This window comes from Cheilinus undulatus, linkage group 9 (assembly GCF_018320785.1).
Source record: "Cheilinus undulatus linkage group 9, ASM1832078v1, whole genome shotgun sequence".
Lineage (NCBI taxonomy): Eukaryota > Metazoa > Chordata > Actinopteri > Labriformes > Labridae > Cheilinus > Cheilinus undulatus.
The window spans coordinates 20,441,661-20,465,088 of record NC_054873.1 but is presented as its reverse complement, the minus strand read 5'-3'; the positions used below and the strand labels follow the sequence as shown (position 1 = coordinate 20,465,088).

The 23,428-nt window shown below is 39.5% G+C and overlaps 1 protein-coding gene across 1 annotated transcript in view; it reads right to left on the bottom strand.

The window, feature by feature from the left end:
- LOC121514478 overlaps positions 1 to 23,428 on the bottom strand; it is a 70,750-nt gene that overhangs the window by 1,010 nt on the left and 46,312 nt on the right. The window contains exon 3 of the mRNA XM_041794601.1: positions 21,197 to 21,338. Within this exon, the coding sequence (XP_041650535.1) occupies positions 21,197 to 21,338 (142 nt within the window). The remainder of the gene's footprint in view (positions 1 to 21,196; positions 21,339 to 23,428) is intronic.

The following is a 23,428-nucleotide window of genomic DNA, read 5'->3' as shown; positions in this document are numbered from 1 at the left end:
ATAATGGAGTGAGCTGGCTACTGTACAGAGGCTTGTATTTCTCTGATTCCTCAGTTGTCCTCTGTCAGTATCACTGACCTCCAGCATGAGGAAGCAGCACACTTGACTTGACAGCCAAGCCATTAGTTGAGGACAGAGAATTCGTTCACACCAGGATTCATAATAAAGCCCAATGATGACAAGGTGCAGCACGTTCAGAGCTCAGAGAGAAAAGACTGCATGATCCAGTGAGCAGCAGATATCTTGTTAAGTCAGCAGTTAAAAAGAAACTTATCAAAAGGTGCTTTATAGAAGGACGAGGTGCGACCTCGAGGAGTTGAGGATGTAGGCTACGGCAGTAAAATCTTCAGAAACATGGAGGAGGCACAGTTGGCTGCTGCCTCCTGATCTCTGTCGAGGTTATCAGCAACTGAATTTACGATATGATTGTGGCACCTGTCATATAAAATAAGAAATACATCATCTGCAGAAAAACATTTAGATACTGTTCAGCTAAGTTTTCTGAACTTTAATATCTTAGTACTTTCATCCTACTGTACTTCATAATAATGTAAATTTCTGTGCAAATACTCATCCAAGTGCCATTTGATTAAAGTTGTGAGAAGTTTTCAGCTGGTTCTGATATAGGCAGATGTAAATGCTGACTCTTCCATGTAACCCACAAAAGCAAACAAGATCATAAGTGACAAGGTTAAATATTTCTAAACTGTTGTAAATTTCAGATGGTAGGTAGGTGACAGGTGAGGTGATAAAGGCTCATCCCATGTCTGATTTTTTTACCCCATGCCTTTTGTCAGTCCTCTTTGCCCTTAGGAGCAGAGTTAAAAAGGCTAGTGGCACATTTTCCCCTCATCAGTAGTCATCAATTTCATTAACGTAAATGGATACAAAATTTTTACAGGGCATTTCCATTTCTTAAGCCATTTTAGGCCGTGTTAAAATGCAAAACTGTCAGGCACAGACTGAGCATCACTTCATAATTAAAACAGACAAAAAGGTCAGAGAGGGGGTAGATTATGTGTAGAAGTACATAGGTGAATGGTGGCTCACTTTGGCTACGTTAGTTTCAGCCAAAGCTAACATAGCTATGCTAGCTATGTAGTTAATGTCAATATGTAGGGCAGTGTAGCTAAGCTAGCCTTTGCAATGTGTGCTTTAGCACAGGTTACTAAAGGTAACTTAGTTGCATAACTAATGATAGCATTAAAGCTTTGTTAGTATAGATATCCATGAGCCTCATGAGCTTTAGCTACATTAGCTACAGAGCTACTTTCCTGATGTAGCTTAAGGAGCTACATTGTGATGTTAGATGAGCTTTTTTCCTGTAAGCGGACTGTTTAAATGGGTTTGTTAAATGTTATGTTCTCAGGTTTTAAAGGTTGGGTTTCTAATGTTGAATTTTTGGTATCCTAAAATTGCCTAAACCCTTACCCCAGTGGTTCCCAAACTTTTTCTGTCGGGCTCCCTTTGGCAGATAGAAATATTTTCAGGCCCCCCTATGCCTCAACCTAAATATCAACATGTAAAAATGTGTAAACGTACAACAAAAACACAGTCAGTTACAATTTTGGAACAGACACTTGTATTTTTATTTTAGAATTTAATATGACATAAAACCAAAATTTTGTTAAAAAAAAAAAATTAAAATAGAGTAAACATCTGATTCTCTGATGATGAACAATTCAGTGAAAATAAAAACTCAATGAACATCTTCTAAGATTAAGGACTTGACTCCCTGTTTTGAAGTACTTTCAGTGACTCAGGGGTTATTTGGTGCTAAAGATCTTCTCGAGTCTTGGGTGCAGTTGTGAGAATACCACTCTCAGTTCATTTTCCATGCCCAGCTTTGGTTTGTTTTTTGTCTTGATTGAGGCAGCAGCAGAGAAATCTATCTCACACTGGTAGGATGTTGCAAAAGGGAGGAGTGTGGCCAGGGCTCTCCTGCCTAGCAGAGGTACTCCTTTTCCACTACAATTCAAAATGCAGACAAGGTCTTGGACTTGAACTACAACCACATGGTTGAATCTGAGGTAACATCAATGAACTGCACTTCTTCTGCAGTGCTGAAGTCTTCAGCTGGTGTTGCTTAGCCTAGCCTCGCCCCTGGGTTCAATTCCAGCCTGTGGCTCCTTTCCCACATGCTTCACCCTCACTCTCTCATCCCTATTTCTGACTCCATCCACTGTCTTCCTCTTTGAATAAAGGCATAAAGAGCCCCCAATTATATCCTAAAAAAAACCTCACATGAAGCTGGGGTGAGCTAATGTGAACACAGCAGGATAATATCAAGAGAATTCACCATGATTAGGTGAGAACAGCTTAAGACCTTTAAATGTCCTGCATACAACACAGGCTGATTGGCTAGATGTCCTTTGAGTACTGGCCAAACAACACTTACAGTAAGCCTTCAGCTTTCCTTAGACACAAGTAGGGGGGCTCCAGTGAGAAAGTTCTATTTTTCTGAAGATCCTAAAAAAACAACTGAAATGAACTCTTATCACTAACCAGTGTGATATTCCAAAATTAGCAGATACGTTTAGATCTCAAAACCATTTAACATTTCTTCATTATCACAGGTAAAAGGGGTAAAACAAAATGCACGAATGCATGTCCTCTTAGGGCATCTGTAGTCAGGTGATACACTCTGAAAAATATTTCGTTTTTTTTTTTAGTATAATTAGAAGATTTTATTAGAATATCAGAACACCAAACAACCACTTTAAAGGCAGGTATTTCATTAAGTGATGTAAAGTGACACAAGAGTATTAACTGTCTCATCCAGTGCTCAGACAGGAAGTGGTTACGGAGCACCAAACAGGATTTACTGATTCATAAACTTCAGAGCGCTCATGTACAGACAGGAAGTACAACTTTGCAAAGATTTCCCCCCAATGAACCTTTAATCTTCATCTAATTTTTTTTTTCCACCGACAGCTCAGGGCTCAGACGTATCAGGTGACACGAGATGACCTCGCATACCCCCGGCCCCACAGATCATGTGACGAGAGCCCAGCGACATCCAAATCCTCTCGGGATCTAACTACAGCATCATGTACAGTGACAAAGAAAGCAATCACCTAAGTATGTTTATCCCAGGAGGCGGCGAGGCCCTGATGCTAATAAAGATGAACTATTCCAATCAGTTAATGTGGATGCGTGTGAGATAGAGAGGACCTGCAGCAGGAAGGGTGAGCTGAATTGTTTTTTGTTTTTTAGATTGCAGAGATAACCAGGAAGCCAGATTCCTTTGGGGGAATGAAAGCTTTGAAAGGATTCTTATCAATCTAGAAGTGATTTGACGGACTGCTTATAGTGGGCGGCAGATTAATTATCTGTTTTAATGAAGAAGAAAAAATTTACGGGTCAGCCCAAGGAGACTGGCTAATCTTAAACCTACAGCACTGTTTAAAATATATGATGCAATTTATATGGATTCACCGTACACAAAGTGTGACCTCTGCTGTGAACTACCACTTAAATTATTAATAACTTTTCTTTATTTTGCATCAAGCAGACCTCTAAATGAGTTTGGGCTTATAATGAGGTTGTCTATTCATGACTTTTTACCCAAGAGAGCATCCTCGCTCAGGATGGGAGTGAAGCAATTAGAGGCCTATGTGGTGCGGGATCAGGTGCTCCCCTCGGTCAAGACCATAGGGGTATTGTGGAGGGCAGGTGAGGGGGGGTAAGAGAGACAGGAGAGAAAAAGGGAGAAAAATCACCCAGGGGTACTATACCGCACTGCGGAAACAAGCAAAACAATTTCATAAATAAGCACTGCCTCATAATACACATGAAAATTAATTTTTATCACAACTACAGGTAGAGTCTTTGATAATAAATAATTAAGAGAAAAATCAAAACACGCTGACTCCCCTTTAACAGCAGATAAAATGCTGGTTTGTGTTGTGCATCCATCAGAAGTGTTAATTTGTGTCCCTGCTTGACTTCACCAACCACAACCAGCCATCCTCCACTTAACAGCCTTTTCCATTCTAATGGCTGCTCTGCCCTCTGTTTTCAATCATTAAAAGAATCTACTCAAGCATTTTCCTCCCACATATGGAGGCTAAACATTCATCATCCCATCTCTACATCCATCCCCTCCTTCCTCATTGCATCAGCCATGCAAACATGGATGTTTTCCCTGTGTTCCTGCACACAAAGGTAGTAAAACTCTGCCCTCTGCAGGACTTGAGCTGCACACAATTCATCTGCACGACCATCTTGAGCCATGCAAGAGGGAATCTATATGAAGAATGATTCATAGTGGCGTGAAAACAAGCATGAGTGGAGTGGATCTGCGTGATTGCAGCCCCTGCTGGCTCATGATGCACGTGTGAACTGCTGGAGGGAGACACAAGAAGTAGCCGGCGTTGTTTCACCCACGGGTGTGCTGTGATAGGATGCTCCTGAGTCTAAACAGCATATGGTGCCTCCCTGGGCATCAACACACATCCTACATGTCCAGCAACATGGCAGGCTGCGTGATACCCACACACACACACAAACACAAAGACAAACACACAGCTGAATGTTCCGGCATGTCTTCCTTTCATTCATGATTACACAATCCACTGGATTCATGAAGGAAATTAAGATTATGAAAGGCTTTGATTAGGTATATTTGTGATTTTTTTTTTGTGATAATGAGGCTTGGCCTTCTGTGCCATAAAATCTCTGCTGTTTCAAACCACTGTTATGTAGTTTGACATAAATGATTGGCCTTCATGCATAATTGTGCATGTTGCCAGATTTCAGCTATTATAAAAAGAGACTGGCTGAGTTATAGTGTTATAACAACAGGAAAGAAAAAAAAAGGAAAAAAAATTCTCACTCCACTGGTTAATTCACCAGTGAATTAGTCTGAAAAATCAGCTTTTTCTCATTTTTATACAAAAAGGTGAAAAAAATGAGGGAAAAGCTTGTAAAATCCAGTATTTTCTTGTTTTAATTTGTATTATATCACTAGAAAATGTAGATATATAACCAAACCTCTCTATATATTTAATTGATAAAAATATGGCCAATTCAAATCAATTAGCCAAAATTTTTCTATTTTGTTAAATAGCTGATGGCATTATGGGCGGTTTTGCTTTTCTTCTATGCTGCTAGTTGCTGCATCAGTAGCACTTACCAGTGTAAAGAAAAACTATGCATAATTTTTGTGGTAGTCACCATTTGCAAGTATTGCATTTATTTAAAACAGTAAAAAAAGTTATTAATTTTATTGTCAGAGAATTGGAGTAAAATAATCATATTTATCTATGACTGTAATTTCATGTTTGTAAAAATTAGATTATCTTAAAAGTTGTGTAAAGAATGTTTCATCAACCCAATATCCTGATTGGAGTTGATTTGTGCAAGAATAACGAGCATGTTTGATTTTTTTTAAATTTTATATTTGAGGTTGAACATTTCAACATCAACACTCACACTAACAAACTGGACGCAGAAATTATATCCATAAAAGCAAAAATATACTGCACTGTGTTGAACTTTAGGCATGCTTGGGTCAAAATTTGAGGCTGACGTCAGGCGTAGATGTGGCAAGTAAATCGCCTGAGGGCACCATCAGGCAGTAAGGAGGATCGACACAACCCAGGTCAGACTCTGGATGTCTTTGCATGTTACCAGGGTAAGGAAAAATAATCTGTTAAAAAATATAACGAAGACCATACCTTTAGGAAGGAGTAAGGGGTGGATGTGGCAAGTAAGCATGGCCTTGGGTGCCATCCAGGTGGGTAGTAGGGTTGCCAAGAGCCCCTAGTTATGCTGTGGATGTCCCAAGAGGTCAAAACTGCTTGCAGTCTTAGGGTGTATTACCAGGGGTGAAAAGGCCCGCACAAAAGAGATGTCGTTGAGCTTAACTTGGTGGCCAAGTGACACATGTGTGACAACATGTTAAGCTTAACTCTGGCCAACTTTAACTCTCTTTCTATGGAAACTCTGCTTTTGTTAGTTATTAAAATTGTGATTCCTGACACCTTTGAAAAAATAAGCAAAAAGGACTTACAGAAGTAAGTAAAAACATTACTACAATCAAAATCAATTAATGCTGAAAACACAAACACGAAGAAACAAAATTACAAGCCACCCATCCTAACGCAATCAGCTATCATTTGTTTGATTCAGATCTGTTTTGAACTGGGTGCATGTTTGCTGTGTGATAGAAGCAGCACGTGTCAGCTGCAGCTTCTGCCATCACATCTTTCATACCAGGCACATCTGTTCTCATAGGTTTTATGTTGACAAACGCCTTTGCACACTGAGTCAGTTTATTTTGTCCGAAATTGTTGCACAACGTGAAAGAAAAACAAGCTCTACTAATGCTTGGACACTGATGCCAAAACATTCATCCATCATTGTTTTTTTCAGAACAGGCTTGATTTTTTTTTTTTTTTTTTTTTCACATCAGTCCAAGTCATTTAAATGGATGATTAACGAGTCAGAACCAAGCGGCAACCTCCGGTCCTGAAAAATGAAGCCAATGTGGAAGTGCAAAAAAATTGCTATACCAGGAGTGTCCACTTGAGGCTGGCTGCAGGAAAACCAGAAGTCCCGTCTGGACACCTGTTGAACAGCCTGTTATGACTCTAGAAATAAGCTGGTTTACAGTCTGGTTCAAAACACCAAATGTGTCTCATTAGCTAGTGTCTTATTGTGCTCCCACTGTACGGGGGGTGAATTTTTTTGTACCACGATCGTTTGGATTATATTTAGGATGAAAGCTGATTGGCACGTCTCATTTGTTTGATCGATAGCTTGGCAGGCAGAGGCTCCGTTTCTGTCCACCAGAATGCTAGCTAGCAGGCTGACAGCAAGTCGCGCTTAGTGGGCGGGCCGTTAGGTTGATCCAAAGTTCAGTTGAGACCGCAATTTCAATACGGAAGCCTCCACGGATTGGCTTTAAGAGCCGTTTGAGTCCGCCTATTGTAAGCAGACGACTGACGTCACACGAGGTTTGTCCAATTCTTTCAATGGTCTATGGTCAGAACACCCCCCTACCTATTTCTCTCTCTCTCTTGCACTTAAAACTTTATGATTTGCCTGTGTATGATGTGGATATCAACCATGGAACACAATCAATTTTGTGCCAGCCACAGTTTGTACTCACAGATATGTAACTGAGACTGAATTAAAAAGTTGCTCTCGATCTCTAAAGCTTGGCTCAGTCGAATGTATGTAGTGCTTTTTTGTGAACAGAGTATCTTGTTCCCTTGCACAGGTCAAATATATCACCAAATGAGAATCTTTCAGTAGAGAATGTAATAAAAGGCAATCATTTCAGCATGCAGCCTGGCACCTATCCCACAGCACTGTTTACAGATGTCAAAATAACTACACAAAGTCTATCTTTACATCACTGGCAAGGCATCAACATTAATCTCAGTTTGTGCCATAACTCCTCACAGGACCTGCATAAAGAAAATTCAGTCATAGGATGTTTTAAACAAAAGTAAGATACATTGTTTACTCTTATATGAAAAAGCATGCACATTTCAGGATATTTCGTTTCATCTGAGGTCAGATTTCAACAGCAGCAGACAAACAAAAATAAATCCAAATCATCTGTAGATGTTTGCTCTTAAAGCTCATTTTAGCTGCAGTCGGAAGATTCAAAACCTCCACTCCTGAAAAGCAGCATGTGTTCATCCCACAGGAATCCATCAGCAGACAATGTAATCCACAGAGCGTCCACAGCTGAGGACATCAAACCCTGTGATTGATTAAGTTGTCTCAGGACAACCTTCCCTGTGCTTTATTCTCAATGCTCCACTTCCCCTCCATGGCCACCATCTTGATTCCTACCAAACATTACATCATCCTGCTGATGCTTGTCCTTCACATGACCCCACGCTCAAGTGCTCAAATGAGGAGGGGGGATAACATGAACATCAAACCCTCCTTGAAAAACAGCCAGAATCATAATGAAAGCTTGTTATGGTGGTATTAATAGACCCAGACTGTATTTTTGGATCAGGAAATTTTGTACGCCATGTTGGTTTAGAGCTACATTTTCACTCTCGGCTGCTGAAGGTGCTTACTGTCCATGTCTCTCCTCCTGTCATAAATCATGCAGGAAAGTCAATAGAGTTGTTGGGATTTATGTGGGTTTGACTCTTCTCTCTTGAAATGATTTGTTGTAGATGGGGGACACGAGCACCGACCATAAAAACAATTCTGAAGCACGAGTCGTTTTCCTCAAATCTTCCTGTGACAACCAAGGTCCCTGCTGTTTGTAATCCTTACACGACAGCCTCTAAGAAATGAAGCATAAGCTATTTTCATTCAATTTAGCTGCAAAGCGTCATTTTAGGGCATCTTTATGTGTTTTAAATGATAGGGAAGTAACATACACTCAACTCACAAGACAACACATAACATGATACAAGGTTTACAATGCAATTGTATAGATTTCTTATGTTACAATGGCATGGCCTTTATGTCAATTTAGGACTAATTTTTAATTCTCTAAAAACAGAAATCAGATATGTTTTTTTAATTTTTCTTTAAAAATAAAAATTGTTATTTTTAGAGGTTGTATTGTTACTGATAAATCAGTGCATATTTTTTTCTAAATAAACAGTGACACTGTGTAGATGAACACAACTTGTGTGAAAGAACAGAAGCCAAAGCAGATAGCACCCTCTGCTGGTCAAAATATGAATTAAGTAAAAAGTAATTTAAATTGTACATACTTTCATTGTTTTTTTTTTTTAGTTGTATCATGAGTTATAGTTAAATCTTTTGTTGATGTTATGAAAATTAAAATCCATTATTAAAAACATGTTTGCTAGTATAAAAATGTGCACAAAACCAAAAGGGGTCTGGCTGAAGACCTTAGATCTCAGAAGGCTACTCTCACACAACGGCTTCTCTGTGAGAAGCCGTATGTGTCACTCTAAAACTTTCGTCATAAAATCAGATTGAACTTTCGGTTAGGTAACATAAGGTAAGGTAAGGGTTAAGGTATCAGGATACCAAAAGTTAAAAGTCAAGAATCTGACCAGCACAACCTCATTACAAAACATTCAATAAAGCTGTCTGCTGTAAACTGTTTGCTAACAGGAAAAAAGCTCTAACCCAGAAAAACGCAGTTTACGTAGCTCTGTTAGCTATGCAGATAATAAAGCTACGTAGCTAACATGGCACAAGCTATAGCTTACGAAGCTCATGGATATCTATAATAACGTCGCTACAGAGCTAACCTTGGCTACAAAACAACATAGCGATGTTACTTTCATAGCTCACATTGCTATGTTAGCTTAAGCTATGTTTGTTTAAGCTAACCAGACTACATTTACTTATTTAGTAATGCTAACTATCTAGCTGCTATCATAGCTTTGTTAGCTTTAACTATGGCCAAAGAAGCTAAAGCAAGCTAAAGCGAGCCACAGCTTTCGTATCGTCTTCTTAAATGAGCCTGTACATACAGTAGTTAACCCTGAGTTAAACTTTTGACCTTTTTCTCTGTTTTTGTTTTGAAATGTTGCTCAGGCTGCAATGTGGTTTTTCATTAATGTAACTGCCAGACTTTGTTTATGAATAACGCTGAATTGAGAAAGAAATCTAAAACTGGAAATATTCTGTCCTAGCAAATAAGGCCGTTCCCTTCTAACAGAGACAGTATCTCACATTAACGGTCTGTGTGAGGTGTCACAGATATACGGTCTGCAGCCAGACTTTCTTGATACAACCAGAGGACAGCACTCTTATCAGAAATGTCACTTTCTTAGTAGCCCAGTTGAATCCATTTATTATTCAAACAAATTAAAAATGCTTTTGTACTAAATACTATCTATTTTGAGTGCATTAGTGTGCAAGGTGCATTCACACTGAGAAGTATACTTATATGCAGTGTACTGCTGGTGCCCTCAAAAACGTCCAAAAATTGAGTGTGAAACTTCAGATACCTCACACCCTCAATGAACGCCATATTGGTGATATAGTGAATGTTCTACTATTAACATGCTAGCGCACTAGCTTACTTTAGCATCCCCTTGCTAGATAACGTATTATTAGTAACAGCAACACATTTCAATCAAGAAAAGGCAAAATAAGTTTGTTTCATTGAATTGAATAATGTTAATGTAACATACAACTTACACAAACTCAATACTGGGAGAAAATAGCTGTCAAATTTTGACTTTAATCACTTAGCATCTATAAAGCATCTGGTTTTAGTGCAAAAGTATTCAAGAAAATACTAACCTGCTGTGATTTAGTCCTCTGTACTATTTTTAAGTGTCCTGTAATTAAGTATACTTACAGAAGTATGCAATTTGAGACGCACTGGATGTCTTGTTTAAGATTTGTTTTGTAAAGAGCTTTTAATTAGTGATGCTCCCAATCATAATTTCACAGCCAATCAACACAAACATTGTTTCATTAGCTGAGTTGTCTAAAGTCAAGATAAAACCCAGATTATAGTCAAAATCGAGAGTAGGGACCATAGCAGAAGCACACTGGAATGTTTGTCTGCAGAACATGGCTAATGTTAGCACTGCTAGCTCTTGATCGTCGTTGCATGTGAACGTCTACATTGCTCAGCTGAATTTTTTTTTAATGCATCAGTTATAATTGAGTTTAACCTGATATAACAAATTTACAATGTTGTGCTAATTTTTTTTATATTAAAATGGATCTTAGCTTTGCTGTTCTGATGAGACTCTATTGGTACCATCAGTTCATTTCTGTTGGATTAAAGCAGTGGTTCTCAAATGGTTGAGTCACGGGACCCACCATCAACTCCTCAAGGAGATTTGTGACCCAAATTCTGGAGATATTTTGATCTATCAGATTTCATAATTGTTGTTGTCATAATTACCATTTTGAGCAGTTGTTACTTTTTATTGCTTTTAAATTTGACTCATTTTCTTCTGTTTCTTTTTATTCTTTTAATGTTGTTTTCTGTAAAGCACTTTGGATCAACTGTGTTGTGTGTAAAGTGCTATATAAATAAAGATGATTTGATTTGGATTTGATATTTAATCAAAAAAAGTGGAGCTTGGGCCTAAGACAGTACAAAAGGTGTAACAAAATATGCATGTTTTATGGAGTCTCAGACAATTTGGCACAATTTTTTTCCCAGGCATACATCCACAACCCACTGAAAAGGGCTTTGCGACCCACTTTTGGATCCCTACCCACCAGTTGAGAACCACTGGATTAAAGAGCGTTATAGCAGCATGGCAACCATTAAGAAACTACTGAGGCAAGTTGCGTCACAGTTTAGACAGAGCATTTGACCAAAGCCAGGCCTGAACTGTTCAAAAAGATTTAGATTTAGATTAACCTGCTGGTAATTTTGCAGTCGGCTACTGAGGGATCCGACTTTTACTGTTTAGCCTGTAGATCTTATGCTACAGCGTCATTTGAAACTACAGTATTGTATAAGTTTAACCAAAGTTAAGCTCAGTGTATGCTCATGTTTCACTTCCAAAATGCTAATCTGTGAAATTGATGTAATAATTGTTTGATATGGTCTGTCATTTGTGATATGGGTGTACTCCTTGTTAAATACAGGTTATACAAAATTTAACATGATACAGATGATGTGTCAGTTGACAGAATTGATAAACTCAGTGGCCACTTGCTTAAAATATTTAAGACATTTTGAAAAAAGAAAGGTATAACATGATAGGAATAAACAAGGTCAGCTGATTTATGTTGGCAGAGGTGAATTCAAGTGAAAAATAAAATAAATAACATTAATGGAAAGTAAATTAAACATAAGTTCGATAATCATTTTTTAGATTAACTTCCACATTAAAAATGAATAAATAATGAATGCTGATGATTAGTAATTGACAGATTAATGTCTGAGTGCCCAGCTCTGTAAATAGCATATTCATCACTGGTTTGAATGGGTTTATAAAATGTAAAATCTTGTCATATTAAGCAGTAATATTGTTCAACATCACCGCTGCAGAGGCCGCAAAGTCAACATATTGCTACAAGATGTGTGACATAACAGCACAACACACACACGGTGAATAGTGCCTTCAGTGACCTGCCATATGTCCCATCAGAGGACCCATAGGCAAACCTCTCTCCTGAGTCACAGCCTCCAGAAACAAGTCCAACATCTGCCACCCCGCTCCACACAGCCGGCAACACGCAACACACGCGCATGCACACAAAGTCACATACAAACCCCCTCCATCACCTCCAACCATCCCCCCTGTGCTTATCACCTATAGGACAAAAAAGAGCATCCATTTGACTCCGTTCTTACATAACAGACCCAATCACAGGGCCTCCCCCCTTCCTTCCTCCTTCATGAGGCCTCCTACAGTGTTAGTCGTGATAAATCTCCCTGCTCCCACCCCCAACGTGCCTCTCCTCCTTCCCCCCTCCTCTCCTTCTGTTTCCTTGTAGTGCATCTCACTCAGGTTCAGGCCCCTCTCTCCCACTCCCACCGTCTTGCGCCTCCAAAGCCTTCATCACACGGGAACAATATCCCTCTAACAGGCCCCCTGAATATGCAGATTGGTTAATTCAGCTGCAGTTGCTCTCTGTGTAAATGCATCTGCAGCACTTTCCCAAGACTGAGCAGCAAATAAATGCTTACGCTGTGGCTTTTTTTTTTTTTTTTTTTGTGGTGTAAACGGGGTGGGGGAGTGCCTCTGTCCGTCCATGGTAGACTGCAGCCAAGGATGAGATTTTAGAAGCGGGACGGGGCAAGCAGAACTAATAAGAGATTAAGACCAAGGCAGAGCTCAAGGCTCCCGCTCAGTGACTGATCCTGATCTGTTAAGGAGTAATTAATTTAATTGCGCTTTTTTATCTCAGCTTAGTGGCACCTGCTCCTGCTGATACACTCCTAGTTTTCTGCAACTCACCTGGTTATAGCTCTGCAGCAAACATTTCCTTTTGCATTTTCCAAAACAGCTGAGAAGGCAGGAAAAATACTGCATTAAAAACACATCTTTCCCCCTAAAAAGCACATAACACTGAAAGAGCAAGCTCATTTTAGCAGCAAGGCTGCACCAGCAAGGGCACGAAATATTGTTTTAAGGTGTCTTTTTTCAACAAGTGTACAATTCACACAGGAATATTCAACATATTCAAAATAACTTCAGCTTTATCCAGATAAAAAAGGAAGAATCAACCGGAAACGTTATTATTTTTTCCCACAAATCCCTAAAGTTGTTCTTTTCATTGCAACAATGAAGAGTCACAAAGTGGTTGGGTACAAGAGATTTGTGGTGTAAATAATGAAGCGAATAAGTTTGTGTTATACCTGAACAGATGGACTAATGTGTCTCCCTGAAGAAATCCTGTAAAAGCTGCTGCTTTTGAAATGAGACGAGCTGTTGCAGAAAAATAACTCCTGCAATACACAAAGGCATCGGGTGCATAAAAGACTGTAGTCCCCCCCACCCCACCCCACCGCCTCCTCCTCCTCCTCCTCCTCCTCCTCTTCTTCTTCATCTCTGTTGTGCTTTCTGCAGCCTTAGCACTAAAATCTGATTCAAGCTTTCTGTGAACAAGAGCACTGCTTGCCAACACAAATGACAGCGGGAGTGGGCTGGGGGCCAAAGTCCTCCCCTGACTATCAAGAGAGAAAAGCAATCAAAAGAAGCAATCGATATAAACAAAGTCTTAACTACTATTGATTATTTAGCTCCGCACTGATGGGCAATGATAGTTATGGAGCTAAATTCATACACTCAGTTGATTAATATCTTCAGTTTTCTGTTGAAACAGCCAATCAGGTGAGATCTTTTTTCTGTTATGAAACCGCTGCAGATCATCCAGCGGCTCAGAGGCTCAGTGTTTGTGTCTGTCGTGATATTTTGGATGCAAAGGGAAACTGCTCCTCAGCTCGGCATCCTGCAGTCTCATCACTCACTGTAAGGCGGACCGTTACTTCCATCAGCTGCATTTGAGTTCAGGCAAGTCAGCAAGTTTTTCCTCCAGTGCACACACACAGCCCCTACAAAAGAAATATACCATGAAGAGGCCTGAGCTGAGCGCTCGGTCCATGCTGAGGTACAGGCCTCTGGAGCCATTTGAAGCGTCCTCTGAGTGACAGCTCATAAAGACAAATGACTGTGATGTGGTAAGTCTCCCCCTCTCTCTGTGACTTACTGAGCCAGCAGAGGATACGAGCATGCAGGAACACTACACTGCCTTTTCCATTCAGATGAAGGCTTATGATTGCTGTGCATGGCTCAGAATCAAGGCCACCGCTAATCTGTCAATTACAGCCTAAAAGCATCCACCTCCAGCAGAGTGTGGTCAGGTTTACAGGCAGGGAGCTGGATGCTGGTTTTGTAATAGCTTTTAAAATGTAAGACTGTGTAGTTCAGTCTACATGCCAGTTCATTTTTTGACTGACACAATCACTTGTAGGGGTGTTTTGCCATGTTCGTGGAAATATTCTAACACATATTTGATGGAGTAATGCAGTGCCTATAAAAAGTATTAACCCCTTGTATTTTTTTTCCTTTTTATAGATTTTATTAATCAATCATGGTCAATATTATTTGGCATTTTTTGGCAAAACAAATACTCTTTAATGTCAAAGTGAAAACCGATTCCTACAAAGTAATTTAATCAAATAAAAATATGTAATGTAAATTAAGTCACTGCATAAATATTCACCCCCTTCAAGTCAGTACTTAGTAGATGTACCTTTGTCTGCAATCACAGCACTGAACCTGTGTGGATAGGTCTCAATCAGGCTAGACCATCTTGACATTTTATTCTATTCTTCTTTGTAAAACTGCTCAAGCTTTGTCAGGTTGCACAGGGATCGGGCGTGAACAGCCCTTTTCACTAGTCTCCTTTTTGCACGATTTGTGAGGACGGCCTGATCTAGGCAGATTTACACATGTGCCATATTCCTCCCATTTCTTGATGATGGATTTAACTGAACTCCAGGGGAAGCTCAGTGGACATTTTTTTTTTTAATCTATCCCCCTGACTTCTACTTTTCAATAACCTATTCTCTGAGTTGCTTGGAGTGTTCTTTTGTCTTCATGGTGTAATGGTAGCCATGAATGCTGAATTACCAGTTAGTGGACCTTCCGGACACAGGTATCTTCTTACTACAATCACTTGAGACACATTCACTGCACCCAGGTGATCCCCATTTCACTAATTGTGAGACTACTACCACCAATTAGCTAAACCTCTGCTGAATTAGGTCAGTCACTTTAAAGAGCGTGAATATTTACACAGTCACTTATTCTCAATTAAATATTTAATACATATTAAAAATGTAATCAATTTGTAGAAATCTGTTTTCATTTTGACATCAAAGAGGTTTTTGCCACAAAAAAAAGGAGTAAAAACTTTATATAGGCATAGAACATGAAAAATATTTGAGTATCAGGGATATCTACAGCTGCAATATGTGAAATAAGCCAGTCCAGTCCTTTTTTGTCGTAGTCTGCTTATGTCTGAAGACCTGTAATCATGCAGGCGTATTCATGTCAGGCCGTATTCATCCATATCATAATTTGACCAAAGCATGACAAAGAGGTTTCTCTTAGACCACAGGAATTGTGTTAACAGGTGGGAAAGGGGTATGATATGTCACCTTTAAGTGCTGCAGTATTGTCATGAAACCTGATGCAGACATCCATGTCAATGATAGGATGAAACACCAAGGATGTCTATGATCCAGGGTAGTTGTAGGAAAGTGGAAGGGAAGAAGGAGGTTGGAAGATTCTTTTTCAATGCTTCTCTTTTAGATGAAAAAATACCCCACAACCTTCTAGCCAATCAAAATCAGCAGCCATGACTCATGGCAGCTCCAGATCAGTGGTTCCCATATGGTGTGCTGTGACCTCGACGCAAGATTAGGTGTGCAATGGGAATTCTTACAACCATACCTTATTACAATGACTATAAATGAACCAAAGATACTGTAACAGAGGCTACTTTACATGGATATGTCTGTGTGCTTTGACATTTTGGCTTAAATTTAGGTGTGCTTTGAGAAAAAAATTGAAAACAACAGAAATAATGATTTTTCAACTAAACAAGATACCCCTGCTGGCTTGATCCAAGGGGAAGCTTTGCTCCAAACTGTATTATTCAGATCATTTTTGTTGGTTCTGAAGTCACAATAAACCAGTAATGTCCCCTCGGTTCCCTCTCATAAGTAGAAAGAACTGAGCTCTGTTAGGGTGAGCGCGTAGCTCTATGTAGGAAAGAGTGGAGCAGAGTAATCCACAATTAGACACAAACAAAAGGAAACTGCAAAGCAGGACAGCTTTATGAGGATGTTTGTGATTTGATATAATTGGCTAACATGCTTTGTTAATTGGATCTTGCGACAAGGCAGATAGTGGATGCAATGGATGGACAAGCTGTGTTGGTGCAGGTGCTGTATGAGCAGTATTACTGTCAAATAAAAGGACAGCCATGCTAAAATGATCACAGTCAAACAGTCTCCTGGAGCAAAGAGTTATAATAAATAAAAGTAGATTCTACTGTACTTACAGTTCCAATAAAAAGCACTCACCCCCTTGGATGTTTTACCCTTTTAAGCAAACATGGTCAATATAATTTGACTTTTTTATTTAAAAAAACCCTCCTAAATGTCAAAGTGAAAACAGATTTCTATAAAGTAATGTCAGTTACATAAACTGAATGACCGTGCAAGGAGACTAATGACAGAATCCACCAAGACACCTGTGACTGTTCTGAAGGAGTTAGAAGCTTCAACAGCTGAGATGGGAGAGACCCTGCATACAACAACTGTTGCCCTAGTTCTTTACCAGTCAAGCCTTTATGGGAGAGTGGCAAAGAGAAAGCCTATGTTGAAGAAAACTCAGATTAAACTCAAATTAGAGCTCACCAAAAGGCATGTAGGAGACTCCATGGTCAAATAGGAGAAAGTTCTTTGAGCTGATGAGACCAAAATTCTGCTTTTTTTCCCAATAGACAAGACACTATGTTTGACAGACACCAAGCACTGCACATTATCACAAACACACCATCCCCACTGTGAAGCACGGCGGTAGCAGCATCATGCTGCGGGGATGCAAATTGTAAAGCTAGAGGGTAAAATGAATGCGGCAAAATACAGGAAAATCCAGGAGGACAATCTTATTCAGTCGGCAAGAGAACTACAGCTTGAGGGAAGATTTATTTTCCAGTAAGATAATGACCGGAAGCATACAGGGAAAGCTACACAGATTAAAAGAAAGATCGAAAGACAACAAGGTGAATGCTCTGGACTGGCCGAGTCAAAGGCCAACCTCAATCCAATCGAGAATTTGTGGCTGAACTTGCAAATGGCTGTTCATGCCCGATCCCCACCCAATCTGACAAAGCTTGAGCAATTTTGCAAAAAATAATGGAGTAAAATTGCAATGATGTGCAAGCCTGATTGAGACCTATCAACACAGATCCAGTGCTGTGATTGAAGCCAAAGATGAGTCTACTAAATACTGACTTGAAGGGGGTGGCTTGTTTCGATAAGGGGGGGTTTGTCAAAAAAGCCAAATTAGATTAACCATAATTGATTAATAAAATCAATAAAAGGGTAAAACATCCAAGAGGGTGAATACTTTAATGGGCACCGTAATTCTATTCCAACACTGAGTTCTCCTGACTCTAACTTAACAGAGTCTTTGTCTTTTTATTTAGTATGCATCCACAATTCAAAAATGTATCGTCTTTACAGCCAAATATCTGCAAAACCACTGACATTCCCATCATGCTTGGCTACACAGTAGCATGTTTACATGCTAAACTAAGATAGCGAACAAGTTAAAGATTACAACTACTTAAATCAGCATGTAAAGGTGTTAGCATGTTAGCTTGAACTACTGCAGAGCTGCAGGCACAAATGTGGTGTCATGAATAACTCAGCACATCAGAGAGGCTTAGAGCTCCGAGACTGTGACACCACAGCACCACTTAGCTTCACGTTGCTCATTACACACAAGTTTAACAGTTGATGCTCTAACACCACATGCTGTTTTTTTTTTTTTTTTGTATTTTTGTAACCAGAAAAATCAGCTGATAAAAACACAAAACCTGTATCAAACACTCTGAGAGCCCGTATCAAAGCTGCTGACTGATACCTGTATCAATAATTCAACCAGTGGAGTGGTTTTGTGATATCCTTTAATGAGATGGAGCGTTTGAGCTGAATTTACAGTCAGGTCATAGCTGAGCTGTCATCATGATATAATTCCCCTGAGGCCGAGGCCCTCCAGCAGTCTGCTGCTCCGTCTGACAACAACAAAGCCCATGTGTGCACTACGACTGTGTTCGCTTTGATTGTGCACATTAGAGGAAAAGATTTAAAACACAACACAATAGATCAGCCTTTCATATAAAAATAAAACTCAGCAAGGGGTATTCATGATAATTCACTGTGACTGGATAAAAGAGAGAGTTTCCCCTTGATCATTTAAGGATCCAGACACCTGTTTGTGGCTTTTACTACAATTGTGCTCAAAGCAGGTTGCTTTTTAAAACCCCAGACAGTGAGTTTGTACCTGAACTGGTATTATTTAAGTACATCTGACATCATTATGGAAAACGATCATAATATCGATAGAGTCTGATGAATACAAATCAGCCTCTGTGCCTTATTGATCAATGAAAAGAATAGAAAGAATTGATAAGTCAAAATCAAAAGAGATCTGATACCAAAAACTGGTGAAGTCCAGGCTCTGTCTTAACATAATGGTGAATGTCAAAACATTTTTTTTTCCACATTAAAGCTCCTGTGAGTTTTGTAGCTGTTCATGAGACCAGCTAAATTTTTGCAATGTCCCTTTACGGCCATCAAAACACACATATAAATATTTAAACTTTTAAGGAGCCATTTCAAATACCTGAAACTTCTGCCCTTGGGTCATGTGAGGTGACTTGTAGTCGACTGCTGAGTCATTTCTTTGTACAACTTGGCAAAAGATTCTCATGCCTATCAATTCTTCTTTCAAAGATGTTTTTGGGGCTTTTGCCTTTATTTAGATAGAACAGCTAAAGAGAGACAGGAAACAGAGAGAGTGGGGGACAAGAACCAAACTGTGCCGAGACTAGAAATAATCCTGCAGCCAGAGTGCAGAGGGATCTAGCCTCTGCAAATGGGCGCCTGCTCCACCGATGGAGCCAAACCAGCAGCTATAATCAACAGCCAAAATCAACACAAAACTAAATTTCCCCAGAGGAGCTTTTAAGGAAAGGTTCAACACGCCAGTGTTCATTATGGCAGCGATTTCTAATTTTAGTCTTTGTCTTAATCTTGTTTAGACATTTTGGTTCATAATTTATAATTAACAACGCAGTACCATCTGATTCCTCTGCTTCCAAGCTATTTGTTTAACAAGAATTTCCCAAAACATCTCATATCTATTGTCTTTTAAGCTCCTGAGATGAGTTTTTATTTGGTCACGGAACAGCCAAAATTAATATTGATGCCTCTTTATGGCCTACAAAAGAAAACAAGCCTATCAGGGTTAAGCGTCTTGCCTAAGGACACACTGACATGTGACTGTGGCAGCCTGGATCAAACGCACAACCTTCTGATTGCAAGACGATTGACTCTACTGATCCACAGTCGCCATGCAGTTCTATATGTCTGAAACTGACGATGGTGAGTAAGTGTTAATGGATTGGTTGACCTCATGCTACCATAAACACCTCTCTTACATTTTCTATAGCAAAGTGTCCAATACTTGGGATCTGGTTTAGCACAGTTGGTAGTGGAGGTGCCCACATGATGAGGGTAGTTCTCTATATATACTAGTGGTGGGATTGATTCCTGGTTTTGGCAGGTGTTTGGTGCATGTCTTCCCCCACGCTCTCTGCCAATATTTTTAAAAAAAAATCATAACTAATCACATGCACCACTGCCCCTTTATGTCCCATTTCACTTCAAAAACTCACAGACTGCACCTTGTATTTTTTACTTTACGATCCATAACACGTTCCTTTTTCCGTGGTTAAGTTCATGTTAAAATCTTTGATCACCCTATAAAAGCTGGTCTGTATCCAAACAGGAAGTCAGTCATCCTTAGCTTAAGACAGTAGAAAAAAACAAAAAGATGAATAAAAACAGTTTTGGTTGCAAAAAGTGTTGTTTAAAGATGGGGTAAAATGGATGCAAGTGTACTAGAAGAAAACCTGAGATTAATTGTGAAAAAATGTATCTTTTGACAACCACAGTTAAAAGTAAAAAACATATAAAATAACATTTATGAAATGTATGATACACAATACATTGAGAGCTAAAATAAAATTTCTGATACATTTAAATGTCGAAAGATCGGGTGAGATATTTGTTAGAAAACATGATTCAAACATGTACACAACAAACAGCTAAGGGATAAGAGATACTGTTTGTCCACAGGGGGCACCAAAATCAACAAAACCTAAAGACAGTCAAAAGGTTACCCAAAAAATGCAGCTTTTAAGTTCCTAAAACTCAAATGTTGCTCATATTTTGGCAGTGTTGAGCACCCAGACTTTCTCAGGTCTGTCCATTTGGCACATTCATAAGTTGATCTGTAAACTTCTAGCTCATGTAGCGGAAAACAAGAGCCCTGTGAGAATAAAGGCTAACTCTGTACATCTTCAATTTAATATTTAAAATAGTGGATCCTTTGCAAAATGAGGGAAAGAAGAACCGAGTATTCATTGCTACAACCTGAGAAGAGCCCACACAATAGAGTAAAATAGCCGTGGATGTGTGGAGTGGCCCACAGAGAATACATTCACCTCAAATTTTGCCCTGCGCCCGTGGCTCCATCACCATTTGTGATTTGTTTGCAAGCAGTGCTCACAACTCATTTGTGCCACAGGCCCAGCTGTGGCCTTTCTCTAATATGTGGAATCTCTTTGCTGCATGGTCTTTTAATGGTCTCCCACAACAACAAAAAATACATTACACTATATTAGTGCAACCAATTTGTGTTACATTTGATGAAAAAGGATTTATTCTTGGCATTAAAACAATAATGTGCCTATCAGTGAAATAAATCTGAGACTTTTTATTGTCCTGGCTAATTCCTGCTGGACTCTTTTACACCTGCAGCTACATTTTCAGTGATTTCTGTTAATCAATGACAATTAGTCTTTCATTCACAACCAAACGTCTCTAATGCACCCGTAGGTTGCATTTTAAACATTCACTGCAGTGTTTGTGCTCATGTAAACCTACTGTCTTCACTGCAGCCTGGTGCACGGAGTGCGTTTCAGTCAGTTTACTTACATTTGAGTCAAGGAGATCAATGCTGTCCAGACTCTTGCTGCGATGAATGCGGCCCTTGATGCGGCGAAGTGATGGTTTACCCTGAGCCGTGCTTGCTGAGGAGGCTGCAGTGCCAGAGCCGGCGGTTGGGCTGGGGTGTATCCTAAGGTCACATACAGTGAGAAGGAGAAGGAGGACAAAGAAAAACATATGAGGGTTAGTATAAGCACACATCCAGCATGGTTGTTGTTTCACAGCAGGACAAAGCGCCACAGGCGACATGGAGAAGAAGGAGGAGAAAGACCACAGCCAGTGGTCATGTTTTTTGCCTTTAAAAGGCCACAGTCCCCTGCTGGATATAATGGCATTTAAAGAAATCTATAATTGGATTTAATGTCACAGCAGCCCTGTAGGGGAGCTTGTTGGAGCTCAGGAAGGGCTGCAGCTTAAAACACGGAGGAGCCCGTACTACTCTGTGGGTGACAGGAGCCAGACTGTAGCTGGGTCAGGGTGAGATGTAAGAAGGAGGCACACTTGGCCGACCTAACAGTGGTACTCTCAGGAAATGTTTTACCCTTCACAAATGACATACTTACACAGCACAGTTGGACCCCTGCTGAACACATTACAGCCCTCTGCCTCTCATTTCCTTTGTTTTTCCCACTCTTGTCTCCTAATTACTGTGTAATGTGCTGTGTTTGGTGTTAAATAAATTGTTCCTGTAGGGACAAATCATGCCAAACTAAACCAAGGATTTAGTTTGTCAATACAACTTGAGCAGGGTAACAATACCCTTTGAGACCAAGCACATGATTCTCTTTACGGAATCTCTTTCTATAAAGGCATAGCTAATCAATCCTTTGTTAATCAATAACTAATGTTTGTTATGAGCCAATTAAAAGAACAACTTTGGGCTTGCCAGGTAGTGAAGATCTCCCCGGTTGGCATTTATCTTTGAAAATGGCAATAACATAACATCAGTGATCATGAATGGGCCTAGATTGTTTAGTCCGTTGTTAACCATTTTAATTCAACCTTTATTTAACCAAGAGAAATCTCATAAAGATCAAAAATCTCATTTTCAAGAGTGTCAAAGAATAATATCAGATATATGACTTGATTTTCTAAGAAGACATAAAATAACACGTAAAACACACATTTGACTAAACTGACCAGAAGGAAACATACATCGGGCCAAATATTTACAACCAGGTGCTCATCCACAAATCAGCTCTTAGTGTCTTTTTGCTACTGGTTTCAAGTATAAGGGGCAGAAAACTTGATCACCTTTTTCCTCAGTTCAGCTCTGATGTTTAGAACAGACCTTAAGAAAAGGTCCTTGCACCAAAGATTTTAAGATCTTGGATTTTTTTGACTTGTATAGCTAAGAAGGTATGGAGGAAACAGACTCAAAACGGACCTGTAGATAAGAATATACCAGCATGAATGGGAGCATTCAGATTTTTTGTTCAGATAGGGCAATAGTTGTTAATAACCAGGGATAGATACATGATCCATACAGACTATAGAACACATCTTTGCTGAGAGGCCTGGAGAAATCCATTCATCAACTCTGGAATTTTGGGTAATGTGATCATTGTTTCAGTCGAGATGCAGAAGGACATCTGGAAGAAAAGAGCACATCTGGCTTGAGCTGGTTTAGTTTGATTGGTAAAGCAGGCACCTAAAATATTAAAAAAAAAAGCCCTCAGAACACTGTTTGCTGGTTGAACTCCCAATCTTGGACCATTTGGGACATATTACCCCCAGTCTCTCTCCTCCACATTTCCTGTCTGTCTACAGGTATCATTAGGCAAAGGCCAAAAACAAATCAGTTCTATGGCTAAGAAATAACACTGCAAAAATAAAGAGCTGTCTGACTGCAAGGTGAATCCACTAGTTTTTCTTTTTGATTTCAAGTGTAGGCTCTTTAGGTGAGTGAAATACATTTTTAATTCCCACTCCATCTTCATCAGCTTTACATTATTAAGCTCTTATTTCTGTAATCCTGCTGGCTTTTATAAACAAGGGTTATGCTTAATGCCATCCTCTGCTAATTCACTCACTATTGATGGGAACCTGTTAAGGATCCCTTCAATTATGAATAAAGCAATTCATTACAGATCATAAACATTTAAAAAGGGTTAAAATGTTACAAGGTGATGCCATCTATTCCACTGATAATTAGTGAAGCTGAAACAATCAATCAATTATTCACTATAAACCATGTACAGGGGAAAGTAATAATGAAAG